Genomic DNA, 18879 nt, shown 5'->3' with positions numbered 1-18879 from the left:
AACAAAGGGTGAATAGAGGTGCTGCAGCAATGGACAGTATGAGAAAAATATGTATTTTTAAAGGTTTTTAAAGGTTAAAGCATGTAAAACACCAAAAGCACCCAAAATAAAAGCGTGACCCTGAAAATGAGCATAATATGGGACCTTTAAACAAACCACATACTTTTCATTGACAGCGTGCTGTATAGTGCACAGGTATACCTTTCTGATAGAGGCACTCTCAGCCATGCCTGGGGAGTTGGGGGAGGGGTAGTGGGGATAGTGGAAGGACTTCTCGTTAGGGTACATGGCAATCTCATTTTGCCGATAGAGCCGATGGTGACGCAGCTTGGACACCCATTCATCAAACAGCTCCTGTGATTTAATCTGCAGAGGAGATACCGCAGTCAGAAAACAGCACAAGGACAAGTAAGGTGGAGGCGTGAAGGTGGAAAAACACACACAGGTACGGTAATTCTCCCTCACCCACATACTGTATACACATGATACAATGATCATATAAAGGCATGAGGTCATTGCAAAGTCATGTTAGGTGGGTATGTGAGAAGGGGATAATCTGAGTAATCCAAGTTTTAGCTCACTTCCTGTAAATCTGTTGGGGATGTCTTTTCTTCACTAGCCTTGTGCTTTACCTTCAGGTGATAGATGTTTTCCTCGGCATCAAGATCGATGCACTTGGCTTTCTTCTTAATGGCCATAACAGAGAGTCCCACGTCAATACAGCCATGTAGCTTCCCTTTCTCAATCTGCAAGTCAACACACAATGTTATGAGCGTGTTAGACTGCAGATAAGACAGATGCAACAGGACGCTGTTCATTTTAAAAATGCAATATTGTGGTTATAACTGCAATAATAATCATTTTGTTGACTCAGCCTTCCTGGGTAAATACAGCCTCCGCATGGCTGATTCATAATAATTTGAGATTGGCAGGCAAAATGCACTGTGTGATTGATAATGAGACTGAGAGAGAATGAGGACCTTTTGTGACTGCAGGCAAAGATAGATAATTCTGGGGAAGACAGCCAGCGGTACAACAAGAACATTACAAAAATGCTCTCTGTAATCCTCTTTAACTGACAAGACCACATAGTATGCAGCCCGCAGGCTTTTGTACTCACATCAGCACTGCACTTGCCATACTTCAGGATGCCCTTGTCCAGGAAAAAGTATCTCTGCAGAGAGAAGGGAGGACAGTGGGCGAATGAGATGCAGTTGGAATGATATGCAACATGCCTGACAGCAAGTCTGAAGTCACTGTTATGACGCCGTGATCGTGACAGCCTCTTGTTAATGTATGATGTTAATGTCTCTGCAGCGAGATGTTTGTCATCCCAGTCTCTTGTCTGCCTCTATTACTCTTCCTCTCACTCTATTGCACTCTTTCTCCTCCACTGTCTTCCTAAATGTGATTCTTGGTGCTCTTACTGTACATCACCAGAAAGACCTGAAAAGCTCTGACTGTAAGTCAATACTAAGTGTATACAGCTCTATTAACCAACAGACCATCAGCTAATGCATCTGAGAAGGAGCACCAAGATATCTCAGCAGCATCATCCCAGTGAAAGCTTTTAGACAGAGCATGAACAGAGACCGACCCAGGTCACATGTGACTCCTCTGTGGGTGAAATCATCTACCGAATAAGCTCATTCAATTAGTTTAAAACACAAATGAGTCATGTCAGCAGATTTAGAGCGCAGGGTAAAACCAGGAAATGGAAATGACGTTCAGTTGTCAAGTACATCTAAAAATACGTCATGAAATCAATCATTCTGAGAGACGGGTAAGGTGGCATAGGTCATTTAAGGACGTTGCAGGTGTTGGATTTTACCTTATGCCAACCCTTCATGGGCCACTTTCTCCTCTTGAGCATGTAGCCCTCCTGTTTCTGGGGCTCCAGGACATTACTGAAGCCTCCACGCAGGCCCTCCACTATTTCCCAACTGTCCTGTGGGCAGAGATGGTTTGTGAGAGCTCTGAGACGTTAGCAGATGCTCAAATGTGTTAGGAAGTTTGGTAACATAAAACAAATCATGCACACAACGTAGTCAAGTTTCAGCCTCTCTTTCAATGTGGTGCCAGTTAATCAGTGGGAGGCTGTGGGGGTAGGAGACGAGAGTTTCACTGCAGAGGGGAAAGACCCTGTGAGGGTGGGATCCAACGTGGGGACTGACAGACTACTTTCACCTCATGGTCCCATTTGCAAAATTAGCTTACCTGTCTAATCTCACTCTTCACAATAATCATTTCCTGACAGAGATTAAATCCAAATCCCCTGCAAATACAGAGATTAAGATGATATTTCATCATAAACTAATCCTGATAGCTCCGTCATGTACTTCAGCAGTGAGATTCCAGGAAGGCAGCATAAACACTATCAACAGAGGGTTTCATAATATCTTAATGGACACAGAGAATATGGCATCATGTGTGGTTTATGTCACTTTTAGTGATTAGTGATGAAACAATTAGTCAATAAATCAATTAGGCAACTGGGCTGTTGGGCGATTTTGGAATAGTGGCCACTCTCGACAAGATATTATCAGGTGGTGCACACTGGAAAGAGAGACTTTTTCCCATTCACAATCATTAGAAAAGGAGCAGCAGCACACAGGAAGTCACAACAAAGATCCCAAGCTGAAGTCAAGCCAGGGATATGGTTGTACTATGTTCAGCTTTTTAACCACATGATCACCAGGAAGCACCATTGACTATTCTTTAAAAAATCTGTCTCCTGTGAGTGTCCACACTACACTGTGATACATGGACTCCAGTTATCCAAACATGGCTTTGCTGCTTTTCTCTGTTTTATATCATTTTAAATGGAATATAGGTGGGTAGTATTGAATGCACAAAATAAGCAAACAGAGGACATGACCTTGGTCTTATGGAGATTATGATGGACATTTTTCACTATTTTCTGACACGTTATAGACAAAAGAATTAATCACTTACTGGAAAAAATAATCAGCAGATTAACTGATAATGAAAAGAACCATAAAGGTGCAGACATGTGTTAAAATTTATTATGCTGTTGATGCAGCACTTTAGTATTATACCTGAAAGTTCTTAAATTTACCCAAGAGTGACAAAAACTCAAATGACATTCACATCACAGCTATCCAGAGGGACTTTGGGTTCTTGGCAGTGGTTTGAGGTGACTCTGTGTTTGTTATCTCGGTGTGTCCCTGACTGTTCCAGTATATAACAGTTCGGGCTAAACAAACTGTATCACTCAGAGGAGCAGACTGCTGGAGGTGAGGCCGTCTAAAATAAACCCTCATTTCTGGGGGGGGTGTGGGGGATGGAGAGGGTGGGGCTGCGGGTCGTTCTTTCACGCTCGCTGAGCGTTCGTCACAGCTCCCTCTGACACAGTCACACAGTGAGTCATTGTCACACACTGCCCGAGCACTTTTCTTCAAGGTCACAAGACACTTTCAGAGAGAAAGCAGCGACAATAACAGCCAAGAGTTCGTGTACGCTTATGCGGACAGCTCTCGGCATAAGAAACGTTGCAAAAAGCAGGCTATGTTTCCAAAGTTGTCGATCATAGTGTTCATCCTGCTGCAGTGTTTGTACCAAGAATGAACCGTGTCCTTCCACAGCCATCAACATGAACCAACAACGTATATCTAGACTCTTATTAACCAGGTTTAAAAATTCAAAAATGAAATAAAATAGCTCTACATTTTTGGGAAAGGCACTCATTTGCTTGCCAAGACTTCAATCATGAGAAGATTGAAGCCACTCTCACATCAACAGTATACTATAAATATGAAACTACCGCCAGCAGAGTGTTAGATTAGCTTAGCATAAAGATTGGAAATGGGGGAAACTGCTAGCCTGGCTTTGTCCAATGTAAAAAAAATCTGCCTATCAGCACCTCTAAAGCTCAACACATCATACCTCGTTTCAACAGAAGTGTGGTTTATGGTTAATAGATGTTACTGAAATAACCATCTATAGGGAATGGGAATGTGATGCCATCAACAGCTAACTGGCCGTTTTTGGAGGATACCAACAGTCACCTGTACAGCGTCACCTCACATCTGGCTAGGTCGTCTCAACCCCTTCAACTCGGTGTAACTCTGCTAAACTTCTATTTCATCATAGTCAGTAAACACTATTGTATACCGTTATATAACAAAAACAACCAATCTGATCATGATGAGGTGATGTGAGTGCAAAACTCCCAACTAATCAAAAAGTGGGAAGAGCATGGGTGGAGCTGAGGCGAGCCGAATGAATCCTGGTTGCTGAGCCCTGCAGCTAGCTGTCACTCAAAGCAACCATGCTTGTAATTATGTGTAACATTTGGTCTTAATAGGAATGATGGAGTTATATAAAACCCCGCCCCCTGTACAGTTGTCATAAACAAGGAAATTAGCTCTAGAGACCAAAACTGTTTGTTGTACCAAGCTGTAAATATCTTTATGTCCGCTGTAAAGTTGGGCATTTAATATGGGAGTCTATGGGGTTTGACTCACTTTTGGAACCAGACACAAGTGGCCATTCAAGGAACTGCAGTTTTTGGCACTTAACGTTAGCTGAATTTTCCAGACCCGGAGGTATCAGTCCTTTCCCTATGGAGCTTCTCTCCATTTGGTCAGTTCATATTTTACACATTTGGATGATAAACAAATGACAGATGACAGTTTCAAATAATGACAGCTGGTATACTATCCTCCAAAAATGGCGGAGCCACGCAAGAATGCGCCATGTTTCTCATTTCCTACAAAAACACAATGTGTCGCTTTCACACTTTGTTTAGGCAGAGATTACACAAGCAATTTAAAGGTGCTGCTAGACATATTTTGTTATTTACAGACAAAGCCAGGCTAGCTTTCCCCCTGTTTTCAGTCTTTATGCTAAGCTACGCAAGCTAATTGTTTGCTGGCTTTTGGAAAGAAAGTATGTCTCCCAAAATGTTGAACTATTCCTCTAAACACTTAAGTTGAATTGAGGAAATGTTAATACACGTTAATGTTTTTGTGGGCGACCCAAAACTCCAGTCTGAGCATGTTGAGGCTTAAGAGAATAGAAAAGAATATTCACTCATTTGGATGTTCAGAGCTTCTTCGCTAATGAAAACATTTTTTCAGTCCTTGTATTTGTCGTTACTCTAACATGAAGGACCTCTATTGTCTGTGCGTCCTTTGGGCAGGACTAGAGATAAACTTTATTACTTTAATTTCCAAACAGAAAAGCTGTTGAATGAAAAATTAATAAGTGCTAAAGACATATGCAACAACAGTTTGTTCATGGTGCTAATATCTTCACTAATTTGTGTGAGAGAGAACAACCCTCAAGGGAATTGTTCCAAAATTGCATTTTGGCAATTCAGAGCTCGCATGTTCCCACATATCCCACATCCCACAGAAAATGCTGCGGTCTGAGACTGAGGCAGTGACGGAAACTCTCTAACAGAAAATGCCTTTCTCGTGTTGGCAGCATTTAGATATAAAATGCAGAGGCTCAGATGAGACTGTCTCCTCCGGCTTGCATTTATGAAGAGTCAAATGGAGCCTTCCTAGAACATCTGAGAAAACCGCAGGATCTATTAGCAAAAGTCTGTGTGGTTAGGGCGTTTACTGTCAGGTCAGTCTCCTCCCGTGGCACACTCCTCCAATGAGAAATCCCTGAGGACTGGCAGTTTTATTTGCAATGCATAAACATTAGAATCAGAACAGAAGAATGTGGAAAAGCTAATAGCTCAATCTGCAATCATCTGTAAGTGTAATGTGACTGCAGAGACTTGTTTGTCACGTGTTACCTGTCGACTGTCATGTTTGGACGATGAGCTGCTGTTGCTGCGTGACATGGAGGATATCTTCTGCGACATGGCTGAACTGCGCTCCTCTGAGCCCATCTTGCTGCAAACGGGCCAGTGCAGCTATGGCTGGAGTATTGGGACCATTCCTCTGCTAAGAAAAGAAGGGGTGGAGATGGGGTCAGGGGCATAGAGGGTGGAGGGAAAGAAGGCTTTAAGAGGCCTGTAAAAGCTTTTTAGTTCTGTGCCACTGAAAAATGCATTAGGGTATTTAGAGTGATTAGTTTTTCCATCTTCATGTAGCACAATATGGGATGTAATGAGAAAAGCAGCACAGGGAAGAGTTCTCAACATCAGCGAACTAAATTGACGAGCAAGACTGGAGGACATAAATCGGTCTGCAAGTGAAGAGATCGCAGCTTTAAATAATTCATATATTGCTCTTACAAAAATGATGGATTGTCAGCGTTTAAGAACCACATGAATCTAAAGGACCCACTAGACGTTTGCTTGTGCAGCAGGTCAGAAAAGTGGAAGCAGCAATAATGCAATGTATAAGTACTGTTATACAAAAGCATAAATATACTTGAGTATAAAATATAGCCAAACTTCTGGTGCAAAATGGCCCATTTTAAGGTGTTAAATTGTTTCATAGAGCGTAATCAAGTAGCTGATGGACAATTATTAAGGCAATTATTCCTCAAGCCAAATACTTGTGATTATTGGTTGGAAAAAACAAGCCCTTGAAGTTGTCACCAAACTTTCAGCCATATGATTGTCTATATGATGTATTACACTATTAATGATGCATTAAGGTGCAAGCAGCACATCTGCACACAGTCATCATAAATGTAGAGTTAAAACCACAATATTTCCCTCTGAAATGTAGTGAAGAAGAAGAAGAAGCACAAAGTAGCAAATATTGGGGATATTCAATAAAGACCAAGCTCCTCAAAGCCATACGAAAGAGCTTTCCACCACTGGGTCCGTTGTTTATGAACCTACTCACTCAGCTCTTTCTCAAATTGAATTTCAACCTGAGCTCCACCAGATGAGATGACACTGAGAGGTGGCTGATGTGACTCCACACCTCAGCGATGAGGGAATAAAAGACAAGTGTCACATGTAACGACGCGGCGAGACATACGATCGTAAGTGAAATGTAATATCATCACTTCAAAGGAGTGTGAAAATAACTGGGCCTCTTTAGAAAATGGCAACATTGAGTGAACTGCCACACTTCACACAGACTAATTAACATAATGCGCCTGGTCTGCCATGTTAGCGCACACAACCACATTTTGCTAATGTGCTTCTGTGAGTGGCAGTTTGTCATCGTGTGGAAAGCTGGCGTGATGAGTTTGTATAAATCGTGTTGATCCACATGGGAAGAAGCAGCAGGTCATTAGTTTAGCTTTACTGAGGATGCATAGCAGCGCTGACTTCTTGGACCACTGAGTGTGAGTTCATCGCTGTATTAAATGCACATCTGTGAGACTGATGAGGACATGATCATATTTTGGTCTTGATTTTTTTTTTTTTCTTTTAATCACAAGTTTTTGTTGAAGCATCTTTTAACATGAGAAATAAGCTCCAGCTTAACTCCAGCTCTGAAATTTGGACAAAAGCTCTGGGAAAATCTAGTCAGTTTAACCTTTGCTTAAGATTTTATTCTTTTCTCAACTTTTGTCTCTTCACCAGTGAAAACTATTGAAACTGTTTCTCCTGCCATCTCGGGCTGCCACATGTGGACCACTTGGAGCAGCAGCAAGGTTAATCACATTACCTGTTCTGCATCCGCAAGCTGCATAATAGCCACAGCCGCTTGTGTTGGAAAGACAAAAATGTAGTCATCTGAAACCTACATCCTTCGGCCAAGACTACACCATCACTCAGTCCGCGGACCGCAGGCTGCGGTTTACACTGACAGAGCATGACGCCAACAACGCAGCCATGACAATGGTTCAAAGTAGCAGCACACACAAAGAGAGGACCCCTACAGCAGCACCTCTTGTGGATTTCATCAGGTCAATTATGGCTGAAACAGACAGTCTACAGACAACTGTGATTTAGGAGACACTAAATCCATCGATCGATCTACATCTATCTACAGTATACATGCATCTGTGTATCCATCTTCTCCATCTCCTATGATTTACTTATCCACTTTCCACTGATCACACCAGCTATGCGTAGGTCTGTCCCACTATCACCTTCAGGGCACTCTTTCATCTGATACAGCAACACCACTTCTCGGGCTTTCATGAGGGCGACAGCGGCACTGGACGTCACAGCTCCGGTAATTACCCTTTGTCACTGTGGAGCACTCGCTCTTTGATGGCGATGAAGAAATGCAGTAAGTGATTGTAATAAAAGTGTTATTAGATTACAGAGGAGCTGTGCAGCACGGGCTACTGTTAGTATGGATTTTTTTACTTCAATTGACAGTGGTTGCTGCCATTTACAGACTGAGAAACACAAGCAAGCACGTATGAGACCATGAGAAAAATGTGTTAGTGTGACATATTGTCAGTGTTTGTGGGTCGTGCTAACGAGCGGAGCAGTCATGCCTGTGACCACAACTTGGTAAAAGGGGGGGTGCTGACAGGCAGGGAGTGCTCAGTGTATTTGTCCAGAGGGGATCACACGAACACTGACAGTTCCTCAGGACAAAAGGTAAACACAGGCTACAGGGTAAGTTCTCCTGTCATCAACATGGCCTCTCTTTCATGTATGAACACAAAAAGACACCTGGACACATATGCAGCGCATAAGGATGACCACAAATACATACGAGCAAATGCAAGGTATTGGGAGAAGAACTGCTAATTTAATGGAAGCGGACACTTTTGCTCTTGTTAAATGACAAACAACGCTGTCTTATGCGACACGCAAACTGCTGACTGCTGCATTTGAATAAGAGAGTCTCTTGTTATAAAGATAGCTCTGACATTTAAAGGGAATGATTCATGTAGGCCATTAAATTTATTATCTACCAGGCAGTACGCACAAAAATCCAAAGAACGATACACATCACAGCAACATCTCAAAATGAATAAAATCGTACAGGAAAAAGTCTAATTGATTCCCATGACTTTGAGGAGATTGGTGTACCAAGTGAACAACTGAATCAAATAACATACAGAATACTTTTTAGTATTCAAAACATGTCACAATATATTATTTGAGAGTTAATGCTGAGACACATTTCAGTAAGATTTAATTGCTCATTAACTATTCATTTCAACTGTGCCCGTGATATCTTTAAATGAGACCTTTTGCCACAATACAGTTTAATACGAAGAGATGATCAATGATAATGACCAATTTTCTGGACTGGATAAAGTTACCAAGTGTACAGAGAAATATTTATGGATGTGGTATCATTATACATCTCTTCAGACTCCCTGCATTATTACAATAAAGCTGTAATTTGTCTGAGTGGGAGCTAACTGAAGTTCGGTCTATTTGCAGTATGATAGAGACACTCATGTAAATCATTGCTGCCAAGTATGAGGCCATGCTTTACGCTGTAATATCTTCGTTAAAGGAGCAGATCTACATGCAGATGTTCTTTTCAAAGTGTTTCTTACACAAGAGGCTAATGGTGAGGTGACAGACATTTATTAAGTACTCCAGTAAAGTGTGGGTGGGTGGAGCCCGCACCTGTTCTTTAATGAAAACCCAGCATGGCATTTGGATGAGACAGATGTGTAACTAGCAGGATCTTAAAACTTACACTGGGTTTTCTAAGTAGTATCTCTAGCAGGTTGGAAATCCTCTATCTGACTGCTAGAGTGCAAAAGTTTATATAGTGTTGTTTTAAAGTTCTCTGGGGAAACGGTGTAGCCTGCAGCAGCAGACCAAAGAATAACAGCAAACACATTCATTCTTCAGGCTGTGGGGACGGCAGTGTCGGCCTCATGGTCAGTCAGTACAGGCAAATGTCAATTGAGTGGCCAAGATGGGACCAGCTCGCTCTATATCACTGTATCATCAGGGATGATGAGTGGGTATGTGTGCACCCTTAAAATGCATCCCAGGTGTGTTGCGGCTATAAAGAGATGTTTGTCTCTATATATATTCCTGATACAACACCCTAATTTCCCCTCCAGCCAATTAATAAAGCGTTATCTTAGCTTATCTTATCTTAATGTCCTTTCAGATTAGCTAAATAGATTGACAGAAGCGGAAAGCCCTCTATTACATTTTGCAGTCCATGCTGCAGATGTTCCTCTGTCTTTCCACTTTCTCCAGAGTCTGCCAAAGGGCTGACAAGCCCATCAAGCTTTCGGGCATCATTAGGATGTGACTCACCAGAGTAAACATCTCATGGATGAACCCCGACAGTGTAGCTTTCTTGGGAAATAGAGTCATGTTTGCAAAAATGACAGCGCACACTCATGCGCCACAGTAAATCAAAAAGTTGGATTGAATCAGACTCTAAAACACACTCCCATCGCTCAGAAATATGAAGTGAAAGTAGCGAGAGTTCAGTAATGACAAGTGAGAGAAAATGTGCCTGAAGCTGCTGCAGAGGTCGGCATGGCCCCGGGTGAAAAATGAGTCATCTTGAAATACAGTTAGAATATTGACTTTAACCAAGCTGATCAGCTGATATTTAGATAACCTTTAAAAACAGAGGTTTATATAATCTCTGAAATAACATTTCATAAGTAAAACCCAGCTGTGAGAGTTGAATCATTTTTCAATTCCAGGCCACGAAAAGCAGCCAGCTCCTCATGAGTCTTATGTTTATAAAATAGCCAATGTTTATGCATAAAGCAAACAGAGCTGTTGGGAAATTCTATGAACAAAAAAAAAAAAGAAGAAAAAATTTGATTTTTTTCATGAGATAAAAAGAATGGCTTTTCAGCTTGAACTAAATCTAAATAGATCTGATGTGTGACGGGCTGCTTTGATGGAACAGAATCGATACGGATCTAAAATTGCTCCAAGAGGCATAAGCTCGCCTGGACTTCTCACCTCTGGAACAATCAGCCTAAACTCGACAAAACCAATGGCCTCTGTGTTCACCAAACACCTGACGTGGCGTTGTGGTAACCGCCTTATCTCCGCCGTCCACCAGGCATTCTCTGACAGATCATTCCTCTCAATACAAAGCTCTTTAGCGACAAAGCAAGCTGCAAACTGGAAACCCGCCTTCCCCCTAATGCTGCCATCAATCCACGTGGATAAACCCGAATTAGAAGCCCCCTGACTTAATTTCTGATTGCCTTTAATTTTCCTCTGCTGGATAAACTCATCAGAACGTGGTTTGTCATGAGCACACAAATTACTCTTCGTGTTTGCTCTGGAAACAACACAGTCATTAACAACATTTTGTGATAGCTGCTACACACCACTGGAGACACACTGGGCTCTTATTTGCTGCATCTAAAAGTTACCACTTTAATAACAGTAATCTTATTACATCTGTGCATTATCCTGCTGGGTTGATGCCACTTAGTCTTTGTTATTTCATTATTGAAATGTGGAACTCTTCTTGGAAGGGGAAGACAAACCCATGACATTAAAGGAGCGAAGGGAAGGAGGAAATCAGCAGAAAACAATGTCCTCCTAATAGTGCGGTCTCATTCTAGATTTCTTTACTCTGAAAGCAGTAACAACAAGCTGAATTATGTCCCTTATGGATGGGGAAAATTCAAATCAATGCAATGTTAAAGATTTTGTGTTACATTTTAGGTAATAGTTTGACATTTTGGGAAATACCCTTGTTTGCTTTCTTCGGAGAGTAAGAAGAGGAGATCGACCTGACTCTCCTATCTGTCCATTAAACATGAAGCTGCAGCCAGTTAGCTTAGCATAAAGAAACAGGAGGAAACAGCCGGCCACACTTTGGTTTTTGTTCAGATTAAACATAACAGTTCTGTCGCGTTAACTTGTGAGCGTTAGAGGCGATGGTAGGCGGATTGTGTCACCTTTGGACAGAGCCATGCCAGCTGTTTCCTTGTTTCCAGTCGTCATGCTAAGCTGAGCTAACGGGCTGCTGGCTGTAGCTTCATATTTATCCTGCAGACATGAGAGTGGCATCAATCCTCTCATCTAACTCTCTGCAAGAATAAGGATGTCAAATCATAGCTTTAAAATGTGGAACGTTTCAAAGGTGCTTTAAACTGTCAACTGACAGAGCACCTTTGTGAAAATAAATTATTATGCACAGTCTAATTTACTGAATCCAAGTGGCAAGCACAGATGATTGAGCACTCTCTTCATTCAGTCTACAAACTCATCATGACATGATGATAACACTGGTGTCTGACTGGGGACGAAAGAGGAAGATGAGCAATTCAAATCTGAAAGCAATCTTTCTTAGGCTGTGTCACTCAAAACTCCTTTGATTGGAGCTTCAGATAAGGTCCTTCAACAGGCTGCAATCAGTCAGAGAGCAGAAGTCACACTGCTGCGTCAGTCTAAATCAGCTCCTTATCTGAGTCTGATGAGCTCTCATGGCGAGTTGAACGAGTAAGTCCTGAAACTCTTTGGCTCTCCCTCTGTGAAAGACGTCACATTTATCAGGTGGAGTAATTAATCACCCTCTCCAGCCTGGACTTCTTTCCTGTATCCTTTCCCAAAAAGATCTGAGCAGTGTCACTGGGTGCAGGGCCAAAAAAAAAAATCCCTCTTCTTACATCTATCTACAGAATCAGGGCAACCCAGCATCTATAAGAGCTTCTTTCTTAAAATATATCCTTCAAGCCACATCACGGGTCAGCATGCCAGCACCCAGCAAGCCATTAGCCCAGAGGACTGACACAGAGACAAAACTGGCTTCAACTCAACAGGAGATCTATTATTCATTAGTACATCTCTTCATCAAGCGGGGTAATGTTTGCCAGCCCACGTCTGTGTGTGTCTGTGTGTCTGTGTGTCTGTGTGTGCCTGGCCACACCTTCTCTGACGGAGACACACAGATGGTGACTCCTGATCTGCTTAAACTGTCATGGTGAAAGGCTGCTGAGGTCAGAGGGAGCCCCTCCAACAAACCAGCCTCAGGATGCTGAGCTTAAAGCGTGCACGTGTTTCTCCGCGATCTGCAATCTTGCATTTCTAACAATATGAAACAGAGTGTGAAGCTACTCATCATATTCACCCTGAGAGAAAACACTTGCTGAGTTATGATTGTAATAATACGGGAAACATGGACAGAATCCCTCCTCGCTAACTTCCTGCTGCACATCTTTTCATTCACGTACCGCCTCACACATGACAAGCTCTCTCACAAACACCACACCGCATCCTGTTAATCAACCACATCCTCATCTCTCTCCCTCTCCACCCTCTCTCGGTCTCTATTTCTTTCTCTTGTCTGCTCTGAGTGTGGCAGAGGCCCTCTCCTTTGTTATATTCACATTGTGGGGGAGCCTGACAGCCTCATAACTCAACACCAGCTCATTAGGACACAGAGTGGAGTCAAAGCTTAGCTCAACATTCACTGACAAAAGAGTGGGGAAAAGAGAAGAAATGCACTGAACTTTGCTGTGTCACGTGTAGAAACTTGCATGACCGTTACAATCCAGCTGTTGCTTTCCCAAAAATAAAGACTACGGTGCTTAAGATACAACTACTGCTCTGTTTAGGATGCAGCAGCAGCATTTCGACTTCTTTTCTCACATTAATTCAGAAGTGTCCACTCAGAGCAGAGGACGATGACATTGAAAGGGTCCACGTCATTGTTAGGACGCTACTCCTTCCTCATAATAATTGATGTGGCCACAAGAAATAGGTCTAAAAAGAAGATATCAGGAAAACTGGAAAGAACATCTGCACTGCCACAAGCAATCTCTAAGTCCTTCGAGTGCAGATATATTTAGACACGGCATCGTCTTCCATTACCTTCCATTTATGGACGGAGATGAACGGTCCGACTGAGAGGAGTTACCACATCTTGAGAGATTTATCTCGTGCCTGAACTCTGTCAGCCGCCTCAGTAAAGCATTCGTAACTCACAGGACTGGAGTATGGATGAGCCTTCAGCATGAATCTATAGAAGACAGACTGTCACAGCACCAGTCGCTGACTCAAACTGTAGCTCCATAGAAGAGACAAAAGGGTTGGGAGCTCACAAATGCAGCACTGAAGTTTCATCGCTGACAAGCTCGTTTTCGTAATTTGACTGCGGTCGTGTTTTGGAGGACAATATTTGCAGCTTGTGTTGTTGGAGTGGTGGTATTATCACATCTCACCCACAGATCTTTGTAGTTTGTCTGCTGTTTCTATTTGTAGAGTTTCATTGATCTAATTCAATGCCTTTAGCCTACCTGATTTACTGTGTAATCCCACAGTGAACTTTTCTCTACATGATCCAAACAACACCTGAATCAGCTTAACAAAAGCTACACTGAACTGACAGTATGATAAAATAAACGAATAAACTGTCATTTAAATGCTTTAGGATTTATTCTTATTTTAATTAATGCAGATGGAAAGAATTAATGAAGGCTGTCACTGTATAGGAACTAGACTACATGTCTACAGCTGTGCTGGCAGCTCTGTGAGTCTGTACCTAGAATGCTAACACGCTCACAGTGACATTGCTAACAAGCTAATGTAATCTTAATTTAGCCCGTATTTAGCCACCCTAAGTATAAGTGAGGTTGGTGGAAATAATAGTACTTTTCCAGGTATTTGGTAAAAAGCCACAGTATTGGGAAAATTAAAAATTGACCTAATGATGGCACTAAGTGAAAATTTACTGGATCACAAAAGTTAATAGGTTTCATCAAATGTACAAATCTTCCAAGGAAATAGTTGTCGATGAATTGGCCACCCTGGGAGCCAATGCCTCTAGCCATGCTAGAAGACGGCACAAAGAGAGCACTGAAAAGCATCTACCACACACTGCATAACATGTACAGACTCTGGAATATCTGATCCTACATACATGCTGACCAGGGGTGCCGTGGTTGGGTGGATAGGCGACCTGAGGACCAAGACCACGAAGTTTCTAAACTGACACACACTTTACTCTGCACAATGTTAATACATCTAAATATCCAAAAGTCACACGGCTGAGTTTTTTAATCAGTCGGGATTAACCTGTCAAAACCACCAAGTAACAGAACTCTCTCTCTCTCTCTCTCTCTCGCTCAAAAATATGATACTGCTACTGTTGTGAAACCAAGCAGGGGTGAAATTTAGCTGATCTTGTGCAGACGCGGAAACAAAACTGCTCCACAGTGACAGAATTTGAACAGAGAGGGACCGCTGGCGATGACAGCTGATTAGGTGTTATCAGGGTAGAGCCCCAAATCCTTCACCATCAATCGGGATTTATCATATAATTTTTTTCAAAAGAAATCCTTCCAGTCACGAAATAGTCTTTAAAATGAGACAGACATCATATTCTTTATTACTGTATATGGGTATTAGTTCAGTGGATGTATGCGTAATGATTTAAATGACATTTACAAGCCATGACTGACTTACTATTTGTCCGAATGTAAAAATGACTCACGCTAAGTTGGAAATATTATTTTCAGACCCAACGTCCTACATTATTTAAGTCCATCCATCCTTTAAGATGAACACTTTGAATAATTCAACCCTACAAACTAAGAGAAAGACCGAGGCTGTATGGAGGAGGTCAGTGGAAGCATGTCTTTGCACGTGGAGAGAGCTATTGTTTTCAAGTTAAAAGTATCTGCCAGCCGCCCTCGTTAAGATTTCGTGCTGATATCTGGCAGTATGTAAGGAAGTTATGAAATCAGCCTTTCCTTCAGCCTCTCTGATGCCTGGAGGAGGCTGAAGACAGGAGCGTCAACCTGTCATTAGAAAGACAGTGTCATACAGTTGTATAATCCAAGTCATATTGACTGGACAGACAAAAATGAAATAATCACAGTTACTGGTGACCTTATTCGTCTGATACACGTGAAACTGGAATATTATTTCATTCTTTTTATCCAAATGTACATGGTACAAACAGTTTTGGCCATTTTTTTACCAAGCGGGAGAAAAAATCTTCAAATTACATTTGAGATGTAAGAAAAAGCAGACGTGCCTCATAAATTCAGTTCCTCTATTGCATGCCTAAAACCACATCTACCTGTTTCCATATGAAACCGCATGAATTATTTATGGCGGCCCACTGCCCACGCAAAAAGAGGCAACACCTGCCACATGCATGAGATGCTCACAGCAGCTGTTGTGCTGGTTCTATTTACTTACTTCCTGCATTATTCACTTGTTGTTTAGCGGAAAAATATAATATTAATAATATTCCAAAAGTATTACTCTTCTTTTTAGAGCAGACCCACTGGCTTCTAATATTGTGTTTAGGTAACTTAAACTTTACATTTACAGCTCTATGCTACATCCTCTACTGTCTCTGCAGTGTTAATTAATGCTAAAGAATTACTGATTGGTAAATATCAACACACTGGACTGGCTGATTGTGTAATATTCCTCTCCTGAAGTACATGGGGAGCAACAACACACAGCAAGTGACCCAGAAACCTGCAGAAACACCCCATCTGATGTAAAGCCTTGGCACATGATAAATGTTCATAGTGGAGTCTAATAGATCATAGCTTGTGCACATTTATTAAACTGAAACTTGCTGGTGCAGTGACCCCAACGTTTTAAATGTACGTCTTGCACAGACAAAGGTGTTTTTCTTTCCTGCAGCTGCATTCCACGGATTCTACTAATTCCTCTCCCTCACAGTGTCCCTGTGTTCGACTTCAATCACTGATTCCGCTGTGACGGGAACGAAAAACCAGAGAGAGAAGTCGTACACATACTGTGTATTAAGGCGAGGGCGCCAAACAAAAACAGCTTTGACTCCCCAGATTATTTTAGGATTAACGTAAACATTTGACTGGAAAGTTTTTCCCCAAGCCTCATATTCAGCATGAGAATCACTCTTATCATGCTGGATTTACAGGAAGTGCCCTGATACCTGGCACACACACCCTCTTACACCTGCCACCTTCATGGTAAAAGAAACATTGAAATATCCTCCAGATTGCTGCTTTTGCACCGAACACCGTGAGTGTAGGATGCTGAGCTCAACCCCAGATTAAACCTGAAAATGGATCCTATCTGAGCCCACTGTCATCATCACACACACCTACATCCATGAGGGACAGCCACTCATAAGGCACATTATTCATCGTTTTGGCTTGTGACTGGCTTATAAAGAAAGCTTGCTGCTGTTACTGCAGAGAGCTCCTGTGTGTTGGGTTTGTATGGAAACAGCACTTATCCTCCACAACTTCTATTTACTTGTCAGTACAAGAGGAAGGGGGTTACCATGGAGACTGAAAGGATCTGTTGGCGTTTAGAGCATGAACCACATGCTAAGATCATACCTGACCTGAAAACCTACAGGAGAGTTTAACCCTGTGTTTCAAGTCACGTGGTGGTTAATGCAGTTTCCCGTTGGCTTGTTTCACTTAAATGTTACAAGCTGCCTCAAAGAGCGAGACCACAGGCGCCATGCAACTTTTACACGACTTATCCAACTGACATGGTTTTCAACTGGACTTTAAAAGATTTCAACTATCTAGTAAGAAACTATTTTACCTGTCCAAGAAAAAAAAAAACAAAAACGCACTCACCTTGACAGAGTTACAGATGTGAAATCCAGATGCTGGAGGGATTGGAAACCTAAAGGAGAGAACACAGCTCCCGAGGAGACGCTGACACTACAGCCGCTGACTGGCTGCCTGCCCTCTCCGGTCTGACATGCACACACATGCACCATCCGCTCTGAACAGCATCAGCGTCTCCAGCCGCATGGAGGAGGAGGACGGCGGTGCGTGATCGACAGAAGCCAAACTCCTATTAAAATGCAGAGCAGAGCCCCGCGTCACCTCGAAGGGGCGGGGCTTGTGTCATTGACCGCATCTTTTCCATGACGCGGTGAGGTGGACCCCAAAAGCAAGGACACGCAGGGGAGAGAAACTCATCAAGGCACTTAATTCTGGTCTATTTATTACCGTTGAGCTGCAGATGTAAGTAAATCTTAAACTCCCGCGTCCATGTGCAGGCAACGAGTGCGCTTACTCTTTTCTGTTTTTACTAACTCTACGGGAGAGTGAAAAGGATGTCGAAATCACTAAAATGACCAGACAACCTTGATCAGAAAAATCAAGCCTGTGATGAATGACCGAATTTAGAGTCGAAAATGATGATACACCGCCACCTGCTGGACACATCGCCGAATTACAGCTTTTCATTCGCACTCATGGCATAATGACAAACCAAGCATCTTTGGAAAAGAGATTAAAAGGATTGGCATATGCCTGAGTGGTGAGGAGGTTTGAAAATGCATATGTCCTTGAATGCGGCATAGGTTTTCCCAACTACAGGTTTTGTTACACAATACACAATAATGATGATTATAATAATAATAATGATAATAAAACAATAAAAAAACAATCCAAATCCAATCCAAACAGTAACAAGTCGCCTTGTTAGAAATAGCCTCACTACTTGTCTTGTCTACAACATTCTGCAACGAAACTGTATTGGTCCATTTGGCTGTGAGAGTCATTATCATTGGTGTTTTTTCCCCCTGAAAGTCTGAATGAGAGGCTATTATATCACTCAAGGCTGCAGGCTTGCTGCTCAAGGACTCACTGTCACAAAAAAAAAAGCTTTCACAGCGAGTTCGCCTGACTGCAACAGCTTACGTGCGAAAAGGCGTTTTCTTTTCACACTGGCGAGCTAGAAGGTTACTGCAGCACCTATAACACAGAGAGGCAGATTCCATAACACGGCCAACACGACGGTCTGCAAAGAACTCTGTGTCACATTTGTGTGTGTGTGTGTGTGTGTGGGGAGGGGGTCATATCCATGCAAATTTGCTCCTCTGTAAAATGAGTAAGGTTACAGTAAAGTATTCATCCCTGCTTCATTATGAATTTACTGCCGCTGAATATTCTTTCTGTGTAGACTGTGCAGGCAGACTGAACTCACTGAAGTGAGCTTTGAAGGCTCTTCCCTTACAATCAGCTGTGGCTTATGGGAGCCTTATATAAGATCATTATTGTATAATACATCCTGTGCTCTAATGAATATTGCAAATGAAAGGGATACAACTAAAGAGCAAATGAACACATTGCCAAATTGCCCTGAGT

The 18879-nt window shown here is 42.2% G+C and overlaps 1 protein-coding gene across 2 annotated transcripts in view; it reads right to left on the bottom strand.

Moving 5' to 3' along the window:
• osbpl3b (oxysterol binding protein-like 3b) overlaps positions 1–17515 on the bottom strand; it is a 29818-nt gene extending 12303 nt beyond the window's left edge. For both annotated transcript variants that reach the window (XM_076738000.1, XM_076738001.1), the window contains exons 1-6: positions 17356–17515; positions 5774–5924; positions 1832–1948; positions 1121–1174; positions 633–746; positions 202–366 (exon numbers count right to left, since the gene is read on the bottom strand). In XM_076738000.1, coding sequence (XP_076594115.1) covers positions 202–366; positions 633–746; positions 1121–1174; positions 1832–1948; positions 5774–5869 — 546 coding nt within the window. In that variant the 5' untranslated portion in view covers positions 5870–5924; positions 17356–17515. The remainder of the gene's footprint in view (positions 1–201; positions 367–632; positions 747–1120; positions 1175–1831; positions 1949–5773; positions 5925–17355) is intronic.
• Positions 17516–18879: the final 1364 nt, after the last annotated feature.

Source organism: Chaetodon auriga, chromosome 8 (genome assembly GCF_051107435.1).
Source record: "Chaetodon auriga isolate fChaAug3 chromosome 8, fChaAug3.hap1, whole genome shotgun sequence".
In the NCBI taxonomy this organism is placed as follows: domain Eukaryota; kingdom Metazoa; phylum Chordata; class Actinopteri; order Chaetodontiformes; family Chaetodontidae; genus Chaetodon; species Chaetodon auriga.
This window is presented reverse-complemented; position numbering and strand designations above follow the sequence as displayed.